The 24,069-nt window shown below is 48.5% G+C and overlaps 5 protein-coding genes across 7 annotated transcripts; 3 read left to right on the forward strand and 2 right to left on the reverse strand.

Moving 5' to 3' along the window:
* The first annotated feature begins 208 nt into the window (after window positions 1–208).
* LOC118506230 lies at window positions 209–3,008 on the forward strand. Its single transcript, XM_036043076.1, has 5 exons — window positions 209–434; window positions 503–620; window positions 682–2,162; window positions 2,236–2,502; window positions 2,565–3,008. The coding sequence occupies exons 1-5, from the start codon at window positions 387–389 to the stop codon at window positions 2,802–2,804; spliced, it is 2,154 nt and encodes a 717-aa protein (XP_035898969.1). The 5' UTR covers window positions 209–386; the 3' UTR covers window positions 2,805–3,008.
* Window positions 2,799–7,369, reverse strand: LOC118506232 (facilitated trehalose transporter Tret1-2 homolog). Of its 2 annotated transcripts, XM_036043081.1 has the most exons (5): window positions 6,513–7,369; window positions 5,829–6,096; window positions 4,531–4,666; window positions 4,247–4,455; window positions 2,799–4,178 (listed from the first exon to the last, which is right to left on the reverse strand). In XM_036043081.1, exons 1-5 carry the CDS (start codon window positions 6,527–6,529, stop codon window positions 3,099–3,101), a joined length of 1,710 nt encoding a protein of 569 aa, XP_035898974.1. In that variant the 5' UTR covers window positions 6,530–7,369; the 3' UTR covers window positions 2,799–3,098. The 2 variants fall into 2 exon arrangements, with proteins under 2 accessions (XP_035898974.1, XP_035898973.1); XM_036043080.1 differs by having other exon boundaries at window positions 4,247–4,666.
* A 3-nt stretch (window positions 7,370–7,372) lies between these two features.
* On the reverse strand, window positions 7,373–9,962 carry LOC118506233 (sterol O-acyltransferase 1-like). Its single transcript, XM_036043082.1, has 5 exons — window positions 9,521–9,962; window positions 9,283–9,350; window positions 8,882–9,213; window positions 8,652–8,797; window positions 7,373–8,584 (listed from the first exon to the last, which is right to left on the reverse strand). Exons 1-5 carry the CDS (start codon window positions 9,618–9,620, stop codon window positions 7,506–7,508), a joined length of 1,725 nt encoding a protein of 574 aa, XP_035898975.1. The 5' UTR covers window positions 9,621–9,962; the 3' UTR covers window positions 7,373–7,505.
* A 1,697-nt stretch (window positions 9,963–11,659) lies between these two features.
* On the forward strand, window positions 11,660–14,263 carry LOC118506231 (sterol O-acyltransferase 1-like). Of its 2 annotated transcripts, XM_036043079.1 has the most exons (5): window positions 11,660–12,149; window positions 12,276–12,343; window positions 12,410–12,741; window positions 12,813–12,958; window positions 13,021–14,263. In XM_036043079.1, the coding sequence occupies exons 1-5, from the start codon at window positions 12,056–12,058 to the stop codon at window positions 14,097–14,099; spliced, it is 1,719 nt and encodes a 572-aa protein (XP_035898972.1). In that variant the 5' UTR covers window positions 11,660–12,055; the 3' UTR covers window positions 14,100–14,263. The 2 variants fall into 2 exon arrangements, with proteins under 2 accessions (XP_035898972.1, XP_035898970.1); XM_036043077.1 differs by having other exon boundaries at window positions 11,660–12,343.
* Window positions 14,264–14,532: 269 nt separating this feature from the next.
* Window positions 14,533–19,690, forward strand: LOC118507744 (formin-J-like). Its single transcript, XM_036046746.1, has 4 exons — window positions 14,533–14,705; window positions 14,819–15,015; window positions 15,082–15,486; window positions 15,550–19,690. Exons 1-4 carry the CDS (start codon window positions 14,683–14,685, stop codon window positions 19,494–19,496), a joined length of 4,572 nt encoding a protein of 1,523 aa, XP_035902639.1. The 5' UTR covers window positions 14,533–14,682; the 3' UTR covers window positions 19,497–19,690.
* The last annotated feature ends 4,379 nt before the right edge of the window (window positions 19,691–24,069 follow it).

Here is a 24,069-nt window from a genome sequence, read left to right on the forward strand (position 1 = left end):
TTACAATCGTCAGTTCCGGGGTTGACTGTTTGACAGCTGTCTGTTCGCAATTTGTGTTTGCTGCGTTGCGCATCGATTGCACTTTATTGATAATTTCTTGAATAAAACAATTAAATACAGCAAACTATCATTTATAAATTCAGACATTAAGCAAAAACACATAAGCAAATGCTTGGATCGATTTAGAACATCCAAAAGTGTTATATTTTAAAGATGCAGGAGGAACGGTATTGCAAGGGTGTCGAACCTTTCCCAATCTTTTAATTTCATCAACGATGCAGTCGATTTTAACGCAGCAATCCGTTGACTTTAAATACTGATCCACTATCGTTTGATGTACTTTACCAATAAGAATCCTTTTGAAACGTGTTTAAATTTCTTGAACCATGTCTGATGAAATAAATTACAAACGTAGAAAATCTGTTATCATTCAGGTACGCCAGCAGAAGACGAACTTTGTGATATATGGGGCAATGATGAATTCTTTCCTCTAACTCCACAGCATCCCAAGAGAAGGACGTCCTCCAATTCTAAAGATGCGTTCGATCGCAGGTATAAAGCAGCCGTTAAAGCCTACCACAACTACATGGAAGGATTAAATTTAGTTCTCAAAGAAAAAGGTAAGATACAGCGAGAGAACGTCCAGCGTCAGCTGAATACACAATATGAATCCTTTTTTAGAAGCGAAAATGTGTAAAATCCTTCGTAAGCGTAGCACACCGCTTTGGTTCCAGGAGTTAACCGACGAACAGTGTGCGGTCTGCGATCAGTTGCTTGAAGCGATCGCTGACGATATTGATGAGCGTACGTTTTATCGTACGGAATCGCTGCTCCGGCGGCTGGGCATTTATCCTGTCTGTTCCAAAAGAGTTCTACGCTCGGCACTCATCCTCTGCAATGGCAATGATATTGCTTTTATCTGGATACTACTCCAGCTGCACTATATTCGTCGTCCCGGGCAGGATGGCACACGCCGAGCGAAGGATTATACGATCAACGAACGGTTGCTGCTCTCGGCGATCGCGCACTTGGACATGATGACCACACTGCGTGGTTTGGAGATGATTCTTCCTCCAAAGAAAGTGTCCCCGGTATCACCGGTGGAAGAAAAGAGTGCAGAAGTGTCCTATCCTAAGCCTTCGTCATCTCGCTTCAAATCTCCTTACGAAGTGCACCAAAGGGTGATCGTTACGGGCTATACAGTTCCAGTCGAGGTTCAACCACATCGGGACGAATTTCTAGGTCGCTATCAAAAGTACCGAGACCCGGAGTACATCATACGCAATGAGGAATCGCGTTGGTTTGCAAGATACCGGAGCTCGGATCGGAAGTTCTCGTCCAGTGATTATTACTGCACGGAAGACGAGTCACTTGGCCGATGCTCTCCTGCCAAAAGTGATACTTCCAACAATAGCGCATGCGAAGTCGTGAAGATCCTGTTGAATGATCAAATTCGTAACATGGTTGCACGGCAGGAATGTTGTGAGATGCTCTGTCCTAGGCACCACAAGCTAGACGACCAGGGCGCGAAGTTGTTGGGAATTCTGAAGCGCAATACTGCTGCCCGGGATGTTCTGATGCAAGCCGTTCGTGTACAATGTGTGCAATGGGCCGACGAAGCGCTCCAGGATGATGCTAGACGTCAGGTGGAGAGCCTACTCAAGCGACTCGTAGATGAGGCGGTAACGATGGCGATACTGGAACCGGCCAACGAATGTCCCGAATGTCGGGAACGGTTTGAGATGCAACAGAAACTTTTGAAGGGACAAAAGTGTACCTGCGTGGAGTCTGAGGGGTCTGACACGGTTGTGTCGGAGTCCATGGCGAGCCCAAGTTACTTTAACTTCTGCGACAAACCAGTACCGTTCGAGTTTGACTACGATAACATATTTCGAGGGTATGAAGAAAAGGAACCCGTCTGCCCGATTAAAAGTGCCATACAACGGGCACTCGGCGTAGAACACACCAAGCCCATAACAGACACAGACCTTGAGCAAGCGATCGAGAAGTTTGCCAAGATGACTTGGGATGAGGAAAACAAGCATTGGCAGGAACAGATGGCACAGGACGTTCGAGAGGAATCAACTTCCCCGGTAATGGATCCACTTGAGGTAGACTACATAGAGACGCGCGATGTGTCCGTTTTGCAGGATCTCTTGAAGGTATGAAAGCACTCGTCAGCAAAAATTCTTGCTCGAATTACACTGCACCCGTACCCCACTTTCTTCCACACAGCGCGCTCTACAAAGACTTGCCGAAAGTCCCACCTATCTGCTGGCTACCTTTCCCTGCGTTGATCAGCTGCCCATCTTGAAAGCTTGGATAAGGCATCGGTACGAAGTGCCCATCACACCATGGGAGAGAAAGAAAGCCTTGCTGGAGAGCAAACACTTCTGGGACTATCTTATACCGCGTGCGACCAGTATGCGGTGGCCATCGCGAAGGGACACCGGATTGCAGCTGCAGGTTAATTGGAACTATAAATCGAAGCTAGAAGCGGCGGTAAGCGCATGATTGCTAGCTAGCAAATAGCCTGCTTTTCTCACTCGGCCGTCTACTTCCAGGCAGGCAATATGATGTACAAATTCTACCGAAAGTTCAAAAACGTTCAAATACAGGAGGGTCGCATATGGTGGATCAGCATGGTACCGTATCACTCCGGACCGGACCGATTTCGGCAAACGTTTTCGGCGTACTTTCCCAACTGTGAGCCTGAAATGATACCGCAGGTTCGACCCTGGCGTCCGTTCCAGTACCGTGCGATGCCCGGAGTGAAGGGCACAAGCAGCAGAAGCAGATTTTAAGGCCCTTTCTTCAGTTGAAAAGTATATTCTTTCAATCCGGTAATGTATTGCGTACCATTTTTTCTTCGTATTTTTAAACCCCTATTTCTTGTACTGGATCTGGAATGCATTAAGTGGGACACCTTTCCTAGTCTACTCTCTCTCTACACAGCGTGCTGGAATGTTCACAGACTTCCTATGGGTGGGAATTCTGCTCTCCCTCCCCCAAATTAATGTAGAATGGCCCTTACAAAGTACGGTAAAATATCACATACAAATGATTTATCGTTGGTACTAAGCCGCACGCCTCTTCGACTACTCGCTCACCGCCAGTGGTCGTCCCTCTTCTCCACCACTGGCCGGTCCTTCCGGAGCACGCTTTCGATTCATCCAGAACCAATTGCGCTGCTGGAAGTAGTCTTCAATGTCGTGCAACGTACGGCCTTTAGTTTCTGGCAGCAACAGGTACAACAGCAACGATGCACCGAACGAGGCGACACCAAACATGAGGAACAGACCTTGCGTTTTTAGCGCTGCTTTAGCGTACGGGAATCCTTTCGCAACACCAAACAGCAGCAGATTGAAGATGGTGAAGAGATAGCCCGCGATTTGGCCACGGATTTTGGCTGGCAGCAGTTCGCCGATCATTATGCCGGGCATGGTCATAAAGCCGGTGTTGGCACCGATGTAGATCAATATTAGCACCGCCGCAATGTACGTGTCAGACGGGGTTTTGGGTTCGCCGGCGCGTATGTACATAAATGCGGCAATGGCCACACAGCTTAACCCGGACCCGAGACCGCTAAGCGTCACCATCAACCGGCGTGGCATCATCAGCAGCAGGAAGCAGTACAGGAATGTGAACGCCAGTCGCACGATCGCCGTAAGCACTGCCGCCTGAATCGAGTTTATATCACTGCCGCCCAAATCGGAGATGATGTCCACCGCGTAGAACACCACGAGGTACGTCCCGGAAAGAATCTGCAGCACATGGAACGCGTTGATAATGATGAGCGGTTTAATGATGGCCAGCTCGCCGAGCGATTTCCAAAATCGCTGCGGACGGCCATTGTTTTGCTGCTGTTCTTCCTCGAAACGTTCCGTGAGCTTGTGTAGCTCCTGTTTGGCCTGTATCGGACAGCCCCGGAGCCAGGTCAGCGCTTTCGAGGCACGCTCGGGTTGATCGTTGCGGGCTAGCCATACGGGAGATTCTGGTGCAAAGAAGAGGGCAATGAAGGACAGGAGCGGAAGAACGGTACCGCCCCAGGCCACTTCACGCCAGTGGAACTGACTGCCGAGTGCGTACACGAGCAGAATGCCGAGCGAGTAGGACACAAACGGGGCACCGATGAGAAGACCACGCAAGCGTGGTTCCGCTATTTCTGCCAGCAGAATCTACAATACAGAGACCAAATTCCAAATGAAATTTCCGACTAGCTCTGGACGGTGGTCGGTATGCTTACTTGTGCCGGTGCAGCTATTAATCCTACAGAGATTCCTGCCACTACACGCCCGAGCAGGAGAAGAAAGTGGGAGGAAGCTGTGGCGAGTAGCACCCAACCACTGAACAGTGGCACGATGGCTAGCAACAGAGCTGGACGACGACCCCAACGGTCCATTATAGGGCCTGAGGCAAACGATCCGATTGGAGTCGCTAGACTGTGTACGCTCGCTAAAAGGATAAAAGGAGCGGAACATGGTAAATGCTTCAGCCGCACAGTGTTCTGGTGACCCTCAGGGAACTTACCGATCCACGAACCCATCTCAATATCGATGTTAAGAGTTTCGTTAACATCGTAGAGCTGTGGTAATAGGACAGCGGAGTACCCGATTGGCATGCCACAGGCAGCGGCCAGTAGTAGCACAGCGGAGGTGAGCAGCAGCTGCAAGAAGAGAAAATAGTTTAACATTAGACTATTCGGGCAGGTTTCCGAAGCCACTGCCACATATTTAAAGCTCAGAAAATACCATGAAAGGACAGGACTAAAAACTGGCAGACGACTACACTCTACTGATAACCTCGATAAGCGAGTGTAGTTCCTGATAAATGAGACAGTAAATTATTTACTAAAAGATTAAACCCTACATTATACCGAAAAACTGTCCTCATCCGTCACCCACTTAAATTTTCAATCGTCCAGAGGTTCATTTCATAGGGGCAGACAGAACAACACGCAAGCGCAGCCTGATACCATCCAATCGAAAACAATCAAGCATCTCTTTCGCTTGAGGCGCGCATCGATTTAGTCACTCGATTGTGGCAATTAAATGTGAATCGTGTGCTTTCAACATAACACAAAAATTGATGGTGCCCACAGCAGAACAACAGCGTCATCAGGCAATGACGCTACCATGAGTGGGGTGATTGTAACATACGCATTTACATTCGGAAGGAAATGGATGCCGTCTGTTGCATACGGCAAACGGCTCAGTTCGCAAAGACTCGATGTGGTGTATGTTTGAGATGCAACCGATAACGAACAGCTGATGGATGCAATAAGCTGCGTTCGAGCTAGCGGCTATTATCAGCGGAAATCGGTGCCCTGTTATGACTACTTCCGAATTCAAATAAGCTACATTGTAATGGGTTGTAGCCTCAATTGAACGGGGGGGAAAAATGCAAAACCTGCATGCAACAGCATAATCAACGCAAAATGATAAGCTAACGTGCGAGACAGCAATCGGTTAGCTAGTTAGCTTTTTCGTTACTTTAATACTTTTTTTAGAAGCTTTATGGGGAAAGAATTAAGACGTTAAGTAAACACAAGGTTTATCTTTATGGCGGGTGCGGGAGTTATTAGACGGCGACAACAAAAAGTTATTGCTCTGTGTGAGAGCAGCTGGCGGGAGATTCAGTCGCAATTATTTGCACTACGATACGGCCAGCTTAACTGCTTCTGTGCTGTTCCGGTTTTTAACCAAACATTCAACAAACGTTTAGCTGTTTGACGGTGCACCGATTAGTTATGTTTACATTGTGTAATACGCCGCATTACAATGGCAGATTTCTTTGGTGTGTGCTTGGTGAGATTGAATTGTACGAACCTGATGGAAAACCCCTTTCGTGGTGGACACGGTTACAGCCTCCGCCAGCGTTTGCTGTTTGCTATCTGTGTAATGCGGTTCGCTGTGTTTTATCGCTTCTCTCTCTTCCGTCGATTCTTTCACTTTGATTTTATCGTGCCGGGCTAGTAGTATGGGACCGGTTTCGCTGGAATCCTGTTCGTTGCCGGTGCGTATCAAATCATTCGGTAGATAAAGCTCCTTTTCCGCGCATGTTCCGTCCGCCACCCAGCGATCCTGAGCTCCGTAGCTAATGAGAGAAGGAAAAAGTGGAGGGAAATTAGCAACACATCCGATACGATGACGTTTTTCATTCATTCAATGACACGGTTTTGATTTCGTTTCCCATCGATCGGCCAGGTGCGCTGATAAGATATCAATTGCCAACCTTGACCAGCTGCCAGAGTAAAGGGGAAGACGACTCACGCTAGGGTTTGTAGTTTTCGAGTGGCATAAAACAGCTGTGTCATCGTGTGTTTAATTTGTGCTGCGTGCGATGGAAACAGGTTTTGCTGATTTCTCTACTTGACCTAATCCAATATTTCTAAGCGGTACTCGGTCGGAAGAAATTGCACAATATCACACCAGGTTTCCCAAGACGAATAGGGATGTATGAATATCACAAAATTAACACACAAAAATAACAATTCTTTCTTTCATAATTACCTTTCTGTTATCTTCATTGCTGGTCCGTTGGCGGCAATTTAAACTGCATTAACACAATCACGGACACGCTACTTTCTTCCACCAGATGCTCAGATTAGCTTCTTCTCCGTAAGACGAGAGGAAAAGCTTCCCGGAGATCGCGCGCGTACTGTGAACCTGCACGACCCGTTCGACCGTAACCGAATGACTGAAGCTTTCCTCACGCTTGCCGCATACTTTACACCGTCGTCACAGCCACGGGGAACGACGCGCACAGTAACAACATCAGCGAGCGTTTGTTAATAAACCGGGACAACAACGACCAGCACGCGCGCACTTGTTTCAAGCCGGTCGGATCGATGACGCGACCGTTTGGAGTTTGGAGCAATCCGATGTTTGGTTAAATAACTGTTGCTTTTAGAAGATAATCTTCAGCAAACGAATGATAGCAGATCCAAATAAGTTAACAGTTATTAATCGGTTTTCGGGTTAATTCAATCTGCATCACAAGGAAGGACTCTGCGCACTTATTAATTTTTGCAGAACACATGAAAACGCTCTATTTATCACTTTTTAATCGTAAAAACAGCCTTGTGCAAATTTATCCAAACAAAACCGACCCATTTTCCCCGCAAAATCGTAAATCAACTCACTTTGACAGTTCGTTTGTTTACAGTCGGTTTTTAGCCGCTTCTCTTGGCAAGGCGGCCGTTTTCCACGTTTAGCCGCTATTTTAGCAGCCGCTAATATGTGCTTTTGCTATTTTTGTTCAAATTCAAATCGGTATTTACTTCCTACGCGCCTTTTTTCCCACACCTTTCGATTTCAGGTAATTCAGTGGCTTGTATTTATGAATATTTCAATCAAAATTTAAACGTGCCTTATGTACAACTCAAGACATTGAGTTTTATTTCTTTTACAACACATTCCACAACATTTAGCTCAAGACGTAACAATTTACATTAAGGTTACGGTTTACATCTATTTCAGTCTTTTCTACAACGTTCCAGTCCGTCACGGTAGACTCCACGGTGCCGTGATGGTCCAGTTGGGATTATGCGATATACCGTTGCAGGTCCACGAAACGGGCACCATATAGTCTACGATCGAGTCACCAATATCGGGACAGTTCCGCCGAGCGTAGTACTCCATATTGTACAGACTGAGATGCAATCCGTTGCCGATCGAAAGCACCAGCCACAGGAGCACATTTCCCACGTCCTTTCCCATCCGCTTGGTGACGAACATTAGCATCAAGCCCAAGAACTCAAACTGTACGAACATCACCGGATAGAAAAACCGGAAGGTGAACGCCAGTATAAGCTCGTGGAACACAGCCGACACAGTAAACACGGCCACCGTTGCCAGCGGTCTGCAGTTACGGAACACATGCTCGACACAGTCCTTGTACACGTACGTGTAGAGCCAATCGTGCACCACCACGTTCCACGAGCGGATGTACCCGGCGAACGTGGACTCATTCCACCAGTCGCGGTAGAACATCCGGTCGGCAAACCGCAACAGTTCAGCCGCACCATTCATCCACGCGTGTAGCAGGCTGTAGAACGCACACAGGAAGGACAGCGATCCCGGCATGATGCTTCCGAACAGTGACAGCACGAAGCTGCCCGAGCTGATCTTGGCATGGCCAAACTTGGCGAACAGCGGTGCCAGGAACCGTTCCAGAATGAAGCTGATGTAGAACACGACTCCGATCACTTCCAGCGCGTGGCGAGCTACTACGCGCCAACGGATCTGCTTCGTGCGTGGGTATTCATCGCGATAGACCAAGGTGGGAGCAAACAGGAAGTAGACGTACGTTGAAAACGACGGCAAACCACGGTATGCGTCCGGAGAGGAAGGCTTGGAATCAGGTTGCTTCTTTTCGCTGCTCAAAGCTCTCGGTACGTTGCTGCGAATGAAGGCGTGCGCTTTCATCAGGAAGCGTGTCATTTCCATCAGATAGGCCACTCCACTTGCCGGCGGAAGATCGAACCACAGATGCGCTTTAATAGCGGCCACAACGAATCCACATTGATAGGAGATAAATAGGACGAGTGCAGACCAGTCGCAAAGTTTCTGAAGAGAAGAATCTAGGGTGGGAGCGAGTGAGAAGCGTTAGAGGTAGGTTTGAGCGGCAAGGAAACTATTCTTACTTACCTGGCGCACAGTTTTTGCGATTTGCAGCCCACATTCGGAAGCATGGATACAGCAAGAAGGTGGACGTTTGCATGCAACACCACAGCATCAGCGCAATGTGGAACTTTCCGAACCCGGCGATGATCGGTCGAAACCCTAGATTAATGCTGGTTAAAGCAAGAAGGCGCGTGGTCAGTTACAACGCTCCATTCTTATTCAACATCTTCCTCTCTCTCTCTCTCTCGACGTACCTGCCCGTGTCCACGAAATCGTGCACCACAGTATTTAGGAACAGAATGATCAGCATCACAACGAATATGTGGTAGATCGTTTTGATGTGCTTTACTTCGAACAGGTCCGTCAGCAGCGAGTTTCGAGGCAGAAACACTTTGTCCGGCAGTTTCCCATCCTTTTTGGCACTCGTCCGATGCCCATCTGCGTGCGTTCTGTCGGGAACTTTTTCGTTAAACAGTTGCTTCAGCTCGTAGTTCTTCAGATTAAACTGTTTCACCTCGGTGAACAGATCGTCCACCGCCAGATCCATCTTCTGCTCCACATCTCTACTCATCCGGTTAACAATGTCCTGCGTACGGATCGAGAAGTACGTACGTTAGGTGTGCTACACCTGACGAAAAATCCAACCGCCACTTACATGCATTTTTTGCTTCATTTTCTCTATTGCCATATCCTTCACTATCTCCTCGCGATATTCCCGTTGAGCTGGAAGAAACAAAAATGGACGAAAAGTGCGTCGTTTTACGGGGTGTGTTGCACAATCCGAGGGCTGTATTGATTGGACACGCCACATGTTTGCATAACGAATTGCTCTCAGGGAAACCATAAAACATTTCTCGCATGCCCGTTGCCCTTAAAAACGCATGCTGCCTTACCACGATTGTTGATGGCATTTTGGACGGTCGATCCCAACGAGCCATCATTATTAGCCCCGGAGCTACTAGAACTTTCACTTCCACTACCAGCATCACTCATTGTTCTTTCTTTTACTCTTCGCTTCCGTACGAGCACACGATGTACAGCCAGCAATACGAGGCCTTCCACTGGAGTCTTGTCGTATCCCGCAGGAACGGCTGTGTCCGGACTTCGTGACGACCAATCAACAACTAAATCTCCAACGAAGCCTTCCGCTTTACGTAGTAGCGTGCGCGTTCTTGGTCGTGGCCCTGCTGACTGATAGGCCGCCGTAATCTCTTCCCATATGGCACTGCGCCGGTCAATTACGAGGCGTGCCGAGTACAGCTGCACTTAAGCGCACGTTCGTACTTTGAACAACGCATGCGTATCTAGCGAGACTGGATGGGATGATCGATGGACGAGAAACGGCCCGCGTATATTTCCTGTAATGTGGATTAGTCACCGTGGAACGGTGCAGAAAGGCTATTCGCTGCCAGATAAAGCAAAGCTACGGACAAGGCAAGGTGCTGGGATATCGAATTTTGCATGCTAATTACGTACCACAGAGCACAATTCCTGTGTCCGATCTGCAGCGTGAGGTACAAGGTCTATCGCGAAACAAAGAAGAAAAAAAACAGTGTTTTCAAACAATCTTTGCTTGTTTATTTCTTTTTCTTAATATGTGTGTAACAACATGTCGAGCGGAGGAGATAAGAACTCGGTCTGGGCGAACGTTAGAACCGAGGCGCACCAATTCGAACGCCTTCTGTGTTTTGAAGATCCATCACTGATCTTCTGATCACTGAACGACGTGCGTGCACCTGCCTGGATTAAACAGGTTACTTTACCGAGTGATGTTAGACCTTTCGATCCTGGTTTTAGTACGCTCAGAACAAACACCTCTCTCTCTCTTCTTGGCCTATCCTCCTCTTACTTACTTGGCTTACTAAACTTAAGGATACGGTACTTAGTTGGATATTGAGTCCAGCGTACGGGGAGGCGGCGGTCTGGATGGGATTTCAACCCCAGTCCTGTCGTGTAAAGCCCAGCACCGCTGTCGTCTCGGCCATCGGACCGCCACATATGAGACTAGGACCCCCAAAAGCTTACAGCGTAGTTCAGTTAGTGATAACCGTCTTGATTTGTTTGTTTGCGGAAATACGAAGATAAAATCCAACCAATCGATAGATTAGCAGCAATAGAGTACGCTAGTCGCTGCCGAATGTGTGCAGATGAGCGAAAGGGAGAACTTTGCCAAAATAAAAGCAAAAGTTCCACACCAGAAGCGGAAGCTGTTGTACCCACCAGCAAAAGCATGCATAAGCATAAGAACGCCCCGACGACAGTGGGACAATCGCTGCCGGACCGGTTTATTATGGAAAGAAGGTGCGATTAGCTATTCACCCTCATCAAGCCATCTCAGATTTTAGTCTGCAAGCAAGAAGAAGGACTGCAAAAAATCCGGTTCCGCTAAGTTGTTAGTGAGAGTGAGAGCTGTCTATGGTTTTTAGGGATGGGATGCTAAAATGTTTGAACCCCGTGAAGAAAAAACTAAAAACTGCTGCTTCCTTGTGGTGAAAACGCGAATTGGAACCGTGGATATAAAGGCCCTGGAGCTGGAATGAATTCTTGACCAAAAATCGAAGCCTTTGCGTTGAGTTTTCACAAACTGCTATCTCTCCTATGTTCGGCATGCTTTTAAGCCAACCGAAGGACAACTCTCTATCGTGGTAACGGTCAATGAGGACCTCAATCGTAGGGTTTATAAGGATGTGGCTGAATTAATTTGAGGTCATTATTAGCTTCAGTGTGCGCCAGACGTACTCCAGCGCTGCCACCGACCTTCTCCAATTTCTTATCACGCATGTAAAATAGAAACGTTTCCTGATCCGATTCTGCCGTCGGATTCGTCGTGACCGCTGATGATCGTCGTGTGGGAAGAGGGCAAGATTCGCAACAACGCGGAGAGTGTCAAGAGCATACTGCCTGCGTTCTTTCGTCGGAAAAGATCTATTTTCGGTTCCAAAAAACCTGTTGTCAGGAAAGCCTGTGTCGGATTCGGAGACGCGTGCTATAAAAGCATGATACATGCTGAGAACGTGCACTACTCATCAAGATTTTGTCCGAGAACTATCGAGAAGCGGTAAACGCCGTCCATGTGAAGAAACCCGATCCGATAGAAATATATTTTTGAAGTGAAAAAATGGCCTCATCGTTAGTGAGCTATCCCAGTCATTAAACATCGAACCAAGAGTGTGTACCGAGCTGTACCAGGCCCACGCAGATACCGGAGTGCGTGTACGGTGCAAAGGATTAAGTACAGCAGCACCGAGTGTCCTTAATGAGTGGCTCCATCAAGCTGGTGTGGTGATGTGTTGAATGATTAAGACTCGTCAAGCCGCAAGAACGCGGCCAAGTGAAATTATTGAAGTGAAATATTTAAAAGTTGTGAGTTCCTTAAGATAAGCGCCGACCAGTGCTGTTGTTGATCGAAGCGTGAAAGCGAAAGCAAGATGAGTGATACCGGCAGTGAGTGTGAAAGTTCTAGCTCTCGGGCTCTCGATAGCCCAATCGAAACGGTCGTTCAGAATGCCATCAACGGTCATGGTAAGCGAGTGTGTGCTGTTGGGGCGGTTAGAGTTTCGCGGAATGGTTATGATAGCATGGTAGAGCATGTGTACTTGGAGGAAACGTTAAAAGGCACCGATTTTTCTTCCACTTTTCCACTTCCAGTTCAACGGGAGTACCGCGTGGAGATGGTGAAAGATATGGCAATAGAGAATATGAAGCAAAAGATGCATGTAAGCAAGGGTTTTACGTTGTGTAGGAATTAATCCATACTAACAACTGCTTCCTTTACCATCCAGCACATTGTCAACCGCATGAGTAGAGATGTGGAGAAAGAGATGGACCTAGCGGTGGATGATCTGTTCACCGAGGTGAAACAGCTAAATCTGAAGAACTACGAAATTCCACATCTACTCAATGACAAAGCGATTAACGGAACGGGCAAGGATGGGCATCACATAACAGCCCGCACGGACGGAAAACTGCCGGATAAGACATTTAGCCCACGAAATTCGTTGCTGACGGACCTACTCGAGGCGAAACACATCAAAACGATCTACCACATATTCGTTGTGATGCTGATCATTCTGTTCCTAAATACGCTTATTCACGATTTTGTGGACACGGGCAGGTATGGCGCTGGAAAAGCGACCTTGAACAATTTAGTGTTAAATGCTAACTCAATCTGCTTTCTACGGTCAGCATCAATCTGGGTCTGCGACCGATCGTCGCTGGGTTCGGCAGGTTCCACCTCGCCATGATGCTGTGGTGTTGTATGCAAACGTCCACCTTCCTGGTGTTTCCCTGCTTCCGGATATGGGCCTCAGCTTACAGGAAGTTGACACCAGGTACGTAACAGAGCATCCCCGCTTATGAACTGTACTACAAGACATGGATGTTTCTCCCTCAGATTCCTGCGCCCGAAAGTGCTGTGGCTGGGCTGGATTCTTTGCGTTCTTCACATACCAATGGGTGTTCTTTCTGACCTCGGTTGCGGGACTACTGTGGGCAGACCTTCCGCCGGCCAGTGCTGTGGCCTACCTGATGGAAATGACCCGCTTCCTGATGAAGTCGCACGCCTTCATCCGAAGTAACACACCCAAGGTACTGACTGCCGATGAGAACGGTGGCGAATTGGAATCGAACCCTCCAGGCATCTATCGCACTCTACCATCATTTTCAACATACGTCTACTTCCTGTTTGTACCCACCTTAATCTACCGCGATGAGTATCCCCGCACGAGGCAAATCCGATGGCGCGTGGTTGCCCGGCACTCCCTCGAGGTGCTCGCCGTCGTGTTCTACATCAGCTTCATCCTTGAACGGTTCCTCACGCCAATGTTTGAGAACTTTGGGAAGGCCGAAATCAGTCCCGGCACCTTTGTTCTCACGATCTTCAGCAGCATGCTGCCCGGAACACTGTTTGTACTTACTTTCTTCTACAGTTCGCTACACGCTTGCATGAACGTAGCGGCCGAGCTGACACGTTTTGCCGACCGGATGTTCTACCGCGACTGGTGGAATGAGTCCACGTTCGCCGGGTACATCCGCTCGTGGAACGTGGTGGTGCACGATTGGCTCTACACGTACGTGTACAAGGATTTCATGGAATATGTGTTTTGCAACTGTCGTCCGCTGGCTATGGTGGGCGTTTTTACTGTGTCGGCTGTGTTTCACGAAATCATACTATCGTTCACGTTCCGCTTCTTCTATCCGGTGATGTTTGTGCAGTTCGAGTTTATGGGCCTGCTGCTGCTGTTTGTCACCAAGCACATGGGTAAGGATGTGGGAAATTTGCTGCTTTGGTTTTCGCTTGGGATTGGGAATGGAATAAACATGAGCCTGTACAATATGGAGTACTACGCACGGCTGAACTGTCCCGATGTTGGCAGTTCGATCCTGGACTACATGGTGCCCGTCTCGTGGACCTGCAACGGTATAACGCACAACACAAACTGGACCATTACGGCACCTTGGGAACTGCTGTAAAGGGGAACCACCGGATGGTGTGGAAAAGACTGAAATAGATGTAAATATAGCGGGAGGATCAAGAGACATGTATGGTGGAACATGCACGCATGAACGTGTTTTTGGAATGAAATAAAGGTTGCAAACACCAAACCAATACAATAAAGGTACTTACAGTACAAAAACAAACGGGTGTCGACGGGCACGATCATTTTATATCACATAATGGGCTGAAACTACAGAATCACTTAAATAACTATGACTTATCATAATTACAATTGAAAGTGAAAGGTATGGAAAAAGCGCAGAAAGCAAAAACCGGCTTGTATTTCACGAAACAGTAGCAAACACACTTTAGCGGCTGCTTAGATCGCGGCTAAACTCAAAGGCGGCCGTTTTGTCAATCGAGGCGGCTGAAAACAGAATGTAAACAAACCAACTGTCAAACGGTGTTGGTTTACGGCAGATTGTGCGAAATAGAATAACATTCCTGTTTGTAAGGATTTTAAAATGAGAAAATGTGTTTTATTTTAGCGAAAGGAGGAATTATGCGATAATATGTTTAAAGGCGCATCCACAGCCGCATGTGCTAGTGAAGAAAAGGATGACAAAGAAGAAACCCTCTCCGTAAGTAGCTGGTTTCCCTTTGCGACGACGGTCGCTCGCTTTGCACACCACCGCTCTGCTTCGGTAACACGATAATAATATTCTTCATCTGGGGGTTTAATATTCATACGCAGACAAAATCGTATCTGGGAAAAGGAGCGACGTGAGCGTCTGAATAAAACATTCGAAGATCTACAGCGGCTTCTGCCCGACCATGAACCAGCGTCCAGCCTCAGCAAGGTGGAAATCCTTCAGCGGGCCATCGAGCTCATTGGCAAACTACAAAAAAAGATTAAGGGGCTGGTGGAAGAGTGCAATGATCCGCTGAAAGGTACAATGGTTAAAGCGTTGGAAAAAATTTTGTACTAAATTCATAACAAATGCATACCAATTTCAGAACACGTTAAGGAGCAAGAGCTGCGCCTGAAGCGGCTACTAGTTCGCAATGAGGAACTGGCCGGATTATTGCGGAAGGCCAAAATTGCCGTTCCACCATGCAAGCATACGATGGCGGAGGAGGAATTGCAGCGACAGAACGAGGAGAAAGAAAATGGAGGTCGCGAGAAGAAACCGGCTCCGAAACAACGCAGAGCAACGGGAACAGTTCCCAAAAAACAACCTGTGATAGCAAAACAGCCTCCGGCGAGTGTAGCGAGCTCGGAGAGTTTAGAGTTAAGTGTTGTTAAAAGTATTGCACCGGCTGCTAGTGGGGTGAGTGTCAGTGTCCCCAGTTCTGGCATTTTCCTAGCCGCTGCAGGTCCCCCTACACTGAGGCACGCGAACGGGATCGGTTCCGGAAATGGTAATAAGTGGAATGCTACAAAATGCTGCCGGCTTTAAATATTTAAATGTTTTCCTTTTTTAGTGAACGTCACGCCCGCCCTACATCCCACTCCGATTATGACAACGAGCGTCATAATATCCAACAACGGAAACCTCGTACAAGTGCCGATAGTTGCGCCTCCATCATCCCTGCTGATCGTTGGTAATGAGGATGTTCGATCAAAGATTAATTTAAAAAATCGCCCCAATGATGCCCACTCAGCCCGATACCGTGGTAGACGTAACAAATTTACGATCAAATCGATTGATCTTATACCGGGCAGGATAGTGAATGGGAAGATACCGATACCACCGTTAAGAAGAAGTACGAGCGATGCCGTGAAATCTTCAAAAGCGCCTCGGATGAAACGGAAACGGATGCTCGAAAAATGTAAAAAACTACGCAGCAAATCGAGCACGCCTAATGCTACGAAACAGAGCAAAAACTCTGAACAGCCGGACGCAAAGCGTGCACGGTTGGAAAAATCTACTCACGAAGAACTACCCAAAGATGATGAGGTGCCCCAAAGGGAAGTGCATGGCATGCAGCCACAATCGTGTACGGATGCATCCGCGCCTAACAAAAGCTCATCCAAAGAGGAGCAGAAAAATGCTCAGCCGAACGGACCCGAACCAGCCGCCCGAGATACTCAACTGGATATTAGCTTAAATCAAACCGATCTATCGGAAGATATTTTTGCAAACTTGCACGTAGGACCGGATGGATCGAATGTGCACGGAACTAGCGATGATGGTACACTGTCACCGACGGCGGCTTATTTAATGAATTTTCCGATTGTAGCCGGAGGTGGTAAAGTTGCCGGTAATCATGCGGACACCGGGGAAGTTGATGAGTGCACCGATTCAGCGCCAATCGAACAACAGCCGGTGAAGTCAAACATCACTTCCGTCAACGAACAAACGAGTGGTATGCTTTTGGATAACTTTTCATCCTATTTCAACTACGGACATATCGACACGGTGGCTGTTGGAGGTGCATCGACGGTGGGTCACGATGTCGCGAACGTACATTCGATTTCGGCATTATCCACAAGTGTACCGAGCGCGGTGACGACCACATCCAGCTCAGTTACGGCTACATCGTCAGCCACGAAAGAGAACAGTTTCACCAATTTCCCTGCCATTTACCAATCGATTGATAATATGCTCGATAATCGACCCGTTGCGACTAGCAGACCGCCAATCACTGCTACAAATGCAGAATATCCTGGCAGCGTAACGTTTACCTTCACGCTAACATCCAACACCTGTACAGCGCCCACGACAGCACAACCAGCGATCGGTTCATCTCATTTCTACGGTTCTTCCTGTGGCGCTTTAAACCCCGTGAAGGCGGTAGACGAGTTTAGCTCACCAATGAAACCATCGATAGAATTTACGTTCTCACTTACCAGCACCACGGCCTCCCAACCCCGGAACGTTCAGAGCCAATACACTAACAGCACAATGCTGGCGACAACGATGACCACACCGTCGTACGAGACGTACGGATACTTTCACAAAAACGTGTCCAAATCAAGCAACTATTGCACTTCTTTTAACGTGCTCGATCCACTGCTGGCCACCGAGAAACCTGCCACGAGCTTCACGTTTAGTCTTACCTCCTCCACCAAGACAGAACCATCGTACTCGCAATCCTCGCTAGTGACCGTGCCCACCAACACTACGCAAGCATACGGCACGCCGCCTAAGTTGTCCACCAAACAGCATCAGCATCAACCAGTTGTAGAGAGCTTCCCTTCCCTGAAACCGGAGTCTGCTTCAAAGCCGGATAAGGTGCCGCAAAGGGCAAGCAGAGCAAATCAAGGAACTCACACGAATGGGATGCATCAGCCCCAGCAGCAACAGATTCAGTCTCAACACCAGCAGCAGCAGCAGCAGCAGCAAACACAATCCAAATACGATGTTTCGTGGATGGCAGCAGGAGCACAGAACGCTCAATCCTCCTCGGTAGTCTCATCCCAGGGCAGTCAGCAAGTCTCATCCCACCACCACCTGCAACACCAGCCACCACAGTCGAGCTATGAGTCCGTCCCATCGATCGAGTTCCCAACCACAGTCGGATACACGAGCACGAGCAACTACAAGTCGGATATCTACTTCGCTCATCCTCCGGGCGAAGAGCACAACCTCACCTGGTCATCTCCCAGCAAGCTTTCCAACATACTGAACGATAGCTCTTCGCCCTATTTTCCACCCGTAACACTTCCCAGCCTGAATGGGGATTTGGCGCTCAATACCTCTGGATCGGGAACGGCAAACACATTCGGCGGCGGCGCAAGTAATAAACCGACCGCTGTGGCAAGCTGCAAGGTCGCTACCAACCAGGCGAAGAAGTCGTATACGCATCACGGTGGCTCCTCTTCTGTTGGGACAGTTCAGAATGAGCCGACCGCTTCTGGCGGTAGCTTCCTTTCTGTTAGCCAGCTTGTGAATGAGCCTTCGAAATCGTATCCCACCAGCAATTCCAACAGCAACGTTGGGATGAGCGGCGGATGTCACCAGAAACCGGCAAATAATAACTATTCCGCTGAAGCTCTCATTGGGAACACGTATACCGGCCATTCGAGCTATTCATCCGTTGGGCTGGAGAGCGGGCGTAAGGATAAGTTGTTCGATTATGGTGCGAATGCTCTGGAGAACGTGCCATGCACTACGGGTCCTCTAATTCTTAATTTCGACTCGTTCGGGAACTCTTCTGGAATGGAGTACAATAAGGGATATAATTTCGGTAACCAGCAGAACGGGTACATCAGCTCCTCGTACGGAGAAGCCGGATATAATGGGTCCAGCAATTGTGGTGGGCCGTCCAACTCTGGCCCTTCATCCAGCATCCCTTACTATGGCAAGACTTCGGCCTCCCAAGGCTACTACAATCAATCCAATCTGGACGCGTCGATGGCGGATACGGGGTCCGCCTCAGCTACCGCAAACTATCCCACCGCAAGCCACGTTCAATCGATGGGCACAGGTGTCACAGTGGGACAGGACTATGCGCCGTACTATCTGCCCTCGTTTGGAGAGAAAAAACAATACCCAGCAGCAGCAGCGCACGGTGGATCTTCTTCTGAACAGCCGTCCTTGAAGAGTAAGAAAAGTCACAAACAAAGCGCAGAATATGGTGGTAACAATGTGAGTGTCGCTTCTACCACGATGAGCTTTTCTAGCTCCTCCAGCTATAGCTATGCATCGCTGGGGAATACCTCCAATTACCCAGTAATTGGAGCGTCAGGGACGCTGGAGCACAGTACATCGAATCATCAAATGGATTCTTCGTCTAACCCAAACTACCACCACCACCACCACCGTCACAACTATCATCAACAGCAGCAACAACAGCATCAGCAACAGCAGCAGCAGCAGCAGCAGCAGCATCGACAACCAAATCAGCAGTCTGGCGTTGTAACGTCAGAACCCTTCAGTACTACCTCCTCGGGGTCTTCAAGTCGCAAACCATCATCTTCATCCACTATCGCTTCTTCCTACAACTACACTCAATACACTGCAGAGAAAGCAAGCCAGCAGTCCTCCTCCATCCACGATCCTCACCATCAGCCGTCCTACCCGGCAACCTTTGGCGGCACTGCTTCCCATCATTTAAATCTTTCGTCCTGCATCGACCCCGCACCGGCTGTTAGCTACGCCAACGTTCAATCCACATCGTCCACTTACGGGCAAACGTCCGGAGCTTCTTCACATCAGGGCCACTACTATCGGCAGTCGTCACATCAACAGCATCACCACCAGCAACTGTCTGCTGGCACATCGACGGCTTCTGTCCCCAGCAGCAGTAGCAGTGCCGCCGCTCCGAGCAGCACCATAACGAACTTCAACCTGAGTACGATTTGTCCGGAAATTAACGAAAAGACGGGTCGCTCGAGAGATGGCCGATCAGCAGCACCGGGAACGGCGGTAGCAGCCGTGACGGGAGTGCCATCCTCCGCTCCTTCTATAATAGCACATTGGTAGCGTGGAGGAGAATGATTTCGGAATCTATCATTCGTTTAGCTAGAATGTGTAAAAAGAAGCAATCTTCCAGGACCAGTGGAATCTTCATCGTGAAAGTCTAGCATGGAAGGTTCTGTGTACGATATTAAAATGTTTTTATTTGATTAAATGAAATTTATTGTAATAAAGTACATCTAACTTATGGCAATATATAAGCACACAAACCGACCGAAGTTGCGAACTCACATCCAGAAACCTTCCAACCAACTTTTAATACTCTTCTGTATGTATTAACAGACTAAACCTACGTAATTAAATGATTTGGGGAAGCTATAGTCCAAAACAGTCGAGCAGCTACGTTTGAAGATGGTCAGATGAACCGTCTAAGCAGTGACAAGAAAGGTCCTGAACAGAACTACTCAAGCACTTGCAGCTCCCAACTCGTTCCTCCATTGACCACCTTTCCAACCTTCTTATGGAACATTTAACTGCTTCATCGCCGCTCTGTACTTTAAGCCTTCTGTAAACCCTTTATGTGCACCTACCAACGGTAAAAAAATGGTGCAAAATAAAAACTGGACGAAAAAGGACATCGTACTGCAGCAAACAGACTAAAAGGGGCCATCTGTTCCACGCTGCAAACGGCAGCAGCAGCAGGGCACGGTTAATGTTAACCGATAATTATCGCCACGTTTCAACAATTGCAGTCCAAACAAAACGGCGCACGAACGCTTTCTTTTCAGCGCACACACATTGGCAAGGACAAGGACAGGGCAAGGACTGCCGGCTGTTTTAGCCGATGTTCAATTGACCGGTCCGGTCCGTTTCGGTCGATCGGCTTTGGAAGCGAACAGTGCCGAGATGATGACGGATTGGCAACGCGCTGCTGAGGACAGGATAAATGGTGTATCGTTACTGCCCGAGACCTGTGAATATCCTGTTATTTCGTTGCAACGCTTCAAAGGAAGGTGGCAACCCATAGTTGAATGGACACCACCACCGTCAACGCCACCGCTATCAGCAGTCAATGTCTGGACGGGAGCTAGGGTCCCGGTAGCAGGATAACGTTTGACAAACGCCTAGCTGCAATGCCGAATATGGGGCCGGGTTGAAATATCGCCCAGGAGCTGGGGAAGGAAGTTCCAACGGTGACACGAGCGAGCGAGCGAGCGAGTGAGCGTCCGTACTGCAGTCACGGCTTGTGTGCCCGCCATTCGATGGGCAACGATTCAATTAGTTATCGTCAGCCGCATATGCATAAATCCGGCGGACCCTTGCTGAGCAAAGCTCCCAGTTTGCCTTGCTGGTGATAGCCCCAACAACAAGCAGCACGCGGATCGGCTACCCTATCGCCGCTAGACACGCGAGACCTGCTGGAAGGCTACGCTATACGACGAGTCCTTCCCAAAGGGGAAAAGCCTTCGCTGCAGCGCATGAAGGATGAGAAGTTTATAATTTGAAAACGCGTCAATTAATGTAATTAACTTTCGGTGGACATTAGCATACGTGAATGGCCGGCCAATACTGGCAAATGCGGTGTGGCCATACCTGCCTACCAATTGATGCTCGCCGCTCAGCCCACAAGGATGTCTAACAAACGAAGCGCACTTCAGAACCAACCTACGGGCCGGCCGAGCATGGGAAGCATGAGTGCCGGCAGTTAACGTGTGTGAGATTACTTCACGTAATTAGTTCCTGCACGGGGAGCCTTGCCCGGGCCTGTTGCGCCAGGTGCGAGTGTCCTTGGCCGGCGGTAGTTTGTAAAGTTCGCACCAAAGCGGCCATCCGTCATGCTTTTAATTGGATGTTGGTTGGGTGCGATTTTGACTATTGGAGGGAGAGAGTTGGGCACACTGTTATTCGAAGATTCTTCAACACCTTTTAAAAGCTTTATGTTATTCTACTCACAAGATACAGAACCAGAACGTCCTAAGACATTTCAAGGGAAGAAATCTTGGACAAACTCACTGTCTCGCTGTCTCCAGTAGAAAGAGTCCTCGGGCCCATATTTACCAACCAAACAGGCAAACAACAAACAACCATAGCACGGCAATTTATATCCTTCCGGAGTTCCTTACTCCCTTCCCCGCTTTACCCGGACCCCGTCTCCCACTACGACACGATGCAGTTTTTGTGTCCCCACCTGCTAGCAAGTCACCCGTCCCCGGTTTGTTGGTCTGGAATGAAAGTGAGCTAGTTGGGTGAGCGATAGTAAAGCGGAATGCTGGAATGTGGAGTCCACTGGGAATGGAATGTGACGATGGTGGCGTTTTGCTGACCGGCCTACAGCTAATTGGCGAGAAACAAATAAAACCACTATTTGCAGAAGTGTGTCGTGAGAACACACACACACACACAAGGAAATGATAGTTCTTCCCCCCGTAAGAGGCCGCTGAAGACCTCTCAAGGCTTTGAGGCAGGCAAATTATGACCTTATGTCCAACTGCACTCCAAAAAAAACTCCACCAAAGGACTGTTTAAAGCATAATTTCCTTCGCTGGAAGGATTTACGGAACCGAAAGATTTACCAGTCTCCACCACCATCGGGACGCGCTAGGATTCCGTGTCACACGGAAGCTTTCGGTTGCAGTTTCTGCATGCAGACGCCTTCGTCATCGGCCTGACCCAGTCACAGAGTCGCCACCGGGCACTGGTGCGCGTCTGCACATGCGAAGTAATGCGAACGAATAAGTTGAACCTCTCACACCCGGCGAAAATGCCCGGTTCGCTAGGGCTGGTGGTAGTAACTGGGAGCTGGTGTTTGCGATCCGATTAATATCCGGAAGATGTCTAGCAAAATCCAGTGTGCCCAGTTTTCGGTGACCAAAATATCGTTCCCTACCGTTGGTTTGCGCTGTTGGGCGAGAGATTTATAGTCACTTTGGCATGGGACCAAGGGCCTCGTAGAGAGAGAGAGAGAGAGAGAGAGAGAGAGAGAGAGAGAAGAGGTAGAATTATTTCACTCATGTCGGAATTTATTGTACAGGAAATGGAATAACTTTCGTCACCGTTGTTGCTGCCGTCACCGTGCCAAAAATCGACCCGAAAACTGCAATGCCAACTTTGAACCCGCGTGTAATGGCACGAGCTGATGGGGTATCCGGGAGTGTGAGTGTGTGTGTGTTTGTGGCAGTCAGTCGACGTGGTGAAGCCTTTCACTAACTGCCATTTCCTTTTCCGGATTCCAGACGAGCGGCTTTCGGGGACCTCTGGAAAACCCGTCGCAGCGTTACAGAACGCGTGTCCTCCAGCTCGGCTGTCTGGACCGTGCGAGCTGCAGCAATAAAAAGTAGAGCCAAATGTACTGATATCAATAAATTTTACCCAACCTTTCCTTTGGGCTTCTTGGGACTGGGTGTGGATTCTACTGCTGAGCCCCGCCGAGTGGATTCGAATTTATCATGACTCGGTCGGTTGGCTGGCTAGCGGTTGCACGGTTTTAAATACTCGCCGAGTTCGATGCACTTTCGTGCGAATGGGCGAATTGCATCGGGATTGGGCACATAAATCATAGGCGAGACTTAGGGGTCCTCAATGGAGTCGCGTTAGTGCGTTACTCGTGTGTGTGTGTGTCTGTTGATTGATGGTGCTAATGTTTACTGGAAGTAAACCCGTCGATGATGTGATTTATGATGATTGCTCTAGACACTCTGGGTATACTGAGGACCCTACTCTACCTCAAGTAGACACTTTGGAGTTTCGTTCAGGAGACTAAGAGTTCTCGTCCAAGAGATCTCGTTCGCCTAAGAAGCCTCTGATCTGATAGGTCTCGCCCAATAGCCATCGAATAAGAGAGTCGTATTTTATTTTTCTATGCATAATTCTTTATCTATTTTTTTTTTGTGATGAGAGATAGCAATTAGTTCGATCTTCAATTTGTATTATAAACTGTCATTATGCATTTGGCTCATACCTATAATGAACCACAGAAAGCCTTTCTGAGTGCACGAACCGCCCAGATGAGGAATTTTAATGGACACTCTTGCAACACTGCTCCATCCACCGCCTGGTACATTCCAAGGAAGTAGAGTCGTTTTGCAATTTAAAATCGTTTCCATTCCAGGACGTTTCCAAAAAGTTGCCGAAATGTGTCATGTCGAAGCTGTCTTCTAAATGCCCGAACTTCTTTCGCTGCCACCTTCGCTTCGCACCGAAACTCCCCGTCAACCGAACGGATGCGGCTCGAAAGAAATGTGTCTATACCCTCGAAATGTCGTTCTTCTTCGGCGTAAAACCTGGACAAGACAGCCAGAGACTATCAGGAGAGCGGTGATTAAAAACATCGACAAAACCAAACAGTCGTACATTAACGTACCATCGGAGCAAGAAATGGGACCAAGGAAAACGCGGAAATGACAGCCGTCTTTTTTCGCACTTTCAGCACCGGTCGCTGGTGTCTCCGCGTGTTTGGGGGGTCACCAACTGGGTGAGAAAAATGGGTGGAGCGCACTTCACCAGAACCAATAAATTCGGCACATCCTTCTTCCATGCTGTCGGTGAGGATTCCTTTTTTCGTTCCTCAGTGGATACGTCTATGGGTGCCTATTACCCACCAGGGCGCGGGGTCATAGCGTACACAGCGCGAACGTTTGCT

This window comes from Anopheles stephensi, chromosome 2 (genome assembly GCF_013141755.1).
Source record: "Anopheles stephensi strain Indian chromosome 2, UCI_ANSTEP_V1.0, whole genome shotgun sequence".
Lineage (NCBI taxonomy): Eukaryota > Metazoa > Arthropoda > Insecta > Diptera > Culicidae > Anopheles > Anopheles stephensi.

Bases quoted from the DNA above. Each gene is read 5' to 3' on its own strand.
- LOC118506230 (XM_036043076.1), top strand. From the start codon at position 387: ATGTCTGATGAAATAAATTACAAACGTAGAAAATCTGTTATCATTCAG. The intron at 435-502 runs GTACGCCAGCAG...CTAACTCCACAG, and splicing joins GAAAATCTGTTATCATTCAG to CATCCCAAGAGAAGGACGTC. The intron at 621-681 runs GTAAGATACAGC...ATCCTTTTTTAG, and splicing joins TTTAGTTCTCAAAGAAAAAG to AAGCGAAAATGTGTAAAATC.
- LOC118506232 (XM_036043080.1), bottom strand. The intron at 4,667-5,828 runs GTTCGTACAATT...CTCTTCTTGCAG, and splicing joins CGAAAGGGGTTTTCCATCAG to CTGCTGCTCACCTCCGCTGT. The intron at 4,179-4,246 runs GTAAGCATACCG...TCTGTATTGTAG, and splicing joins TAATAGCTGCACCGGCACAA to ATTCTGCTGGCAGAAATAGC.
- LOC118506233 (XM_036043082.1), bottom strand. From the start codon at position 9,620: ATGAGTGATGCTGGTAGTGGAAGTGAAAGTTCTAGTAGCTCCGGGGCT. The intron at 9,214-9,282 runs GTAAGTGGCGGT...ATCCGTACGCAG, and splicing joins AAATGAAGCAAAAAATGCAT to GACATTGTTAACCGGATGAG. The intron at 8,585-8,651 runs GTAAGTAAGAAT...CTCCCACCCTAG, and splicing joins TCGCAAAAACTGTGCGCCAG to ATTCTTCTCTTCAGAAACTT.
- LOC118506231 (XM_036043077.1), top strand. From the start codon at position 12,056: ATGAGTGATACCGGCAGTGAGTGTGAAAGTTCTAGCTCTCGGGCTCTC. The intron at 12,344-12,409 runs GTAAGCAAGGGT...TTTACCATCCAG, and splicing joins ATATGAAGCAAAAGATGCAT to CACATTGTCAACCGCATGAG. The intron at 12,742-12,812 runs GTATGGCGCTGG...TTCTACGGTCAG, and splicing joins GATTTTGTGGACACGGGCAG to CATCAATCTGGGTCTGCGAC.
- LOC118507744 (XM_036046746.1), top strand. From the start codon at position 14,683: ATGACAAAGAAGAAACCCTCTCC. The intron at 15,016-15,081 runs GTACAATGGTTA...TACCAATTTCAG, and splicing joins GTGCAATGATCCGCTGAAAG to AACACGTTAAGGAGCAAGAG. The intron at 15,487-15,549 runs GTAATAAGTGGA...TTCCTTTTTTAG, and splicing joins CGGGATCGGTTCCGGAAATG to TGAACGTCACGCCCGCCCTA.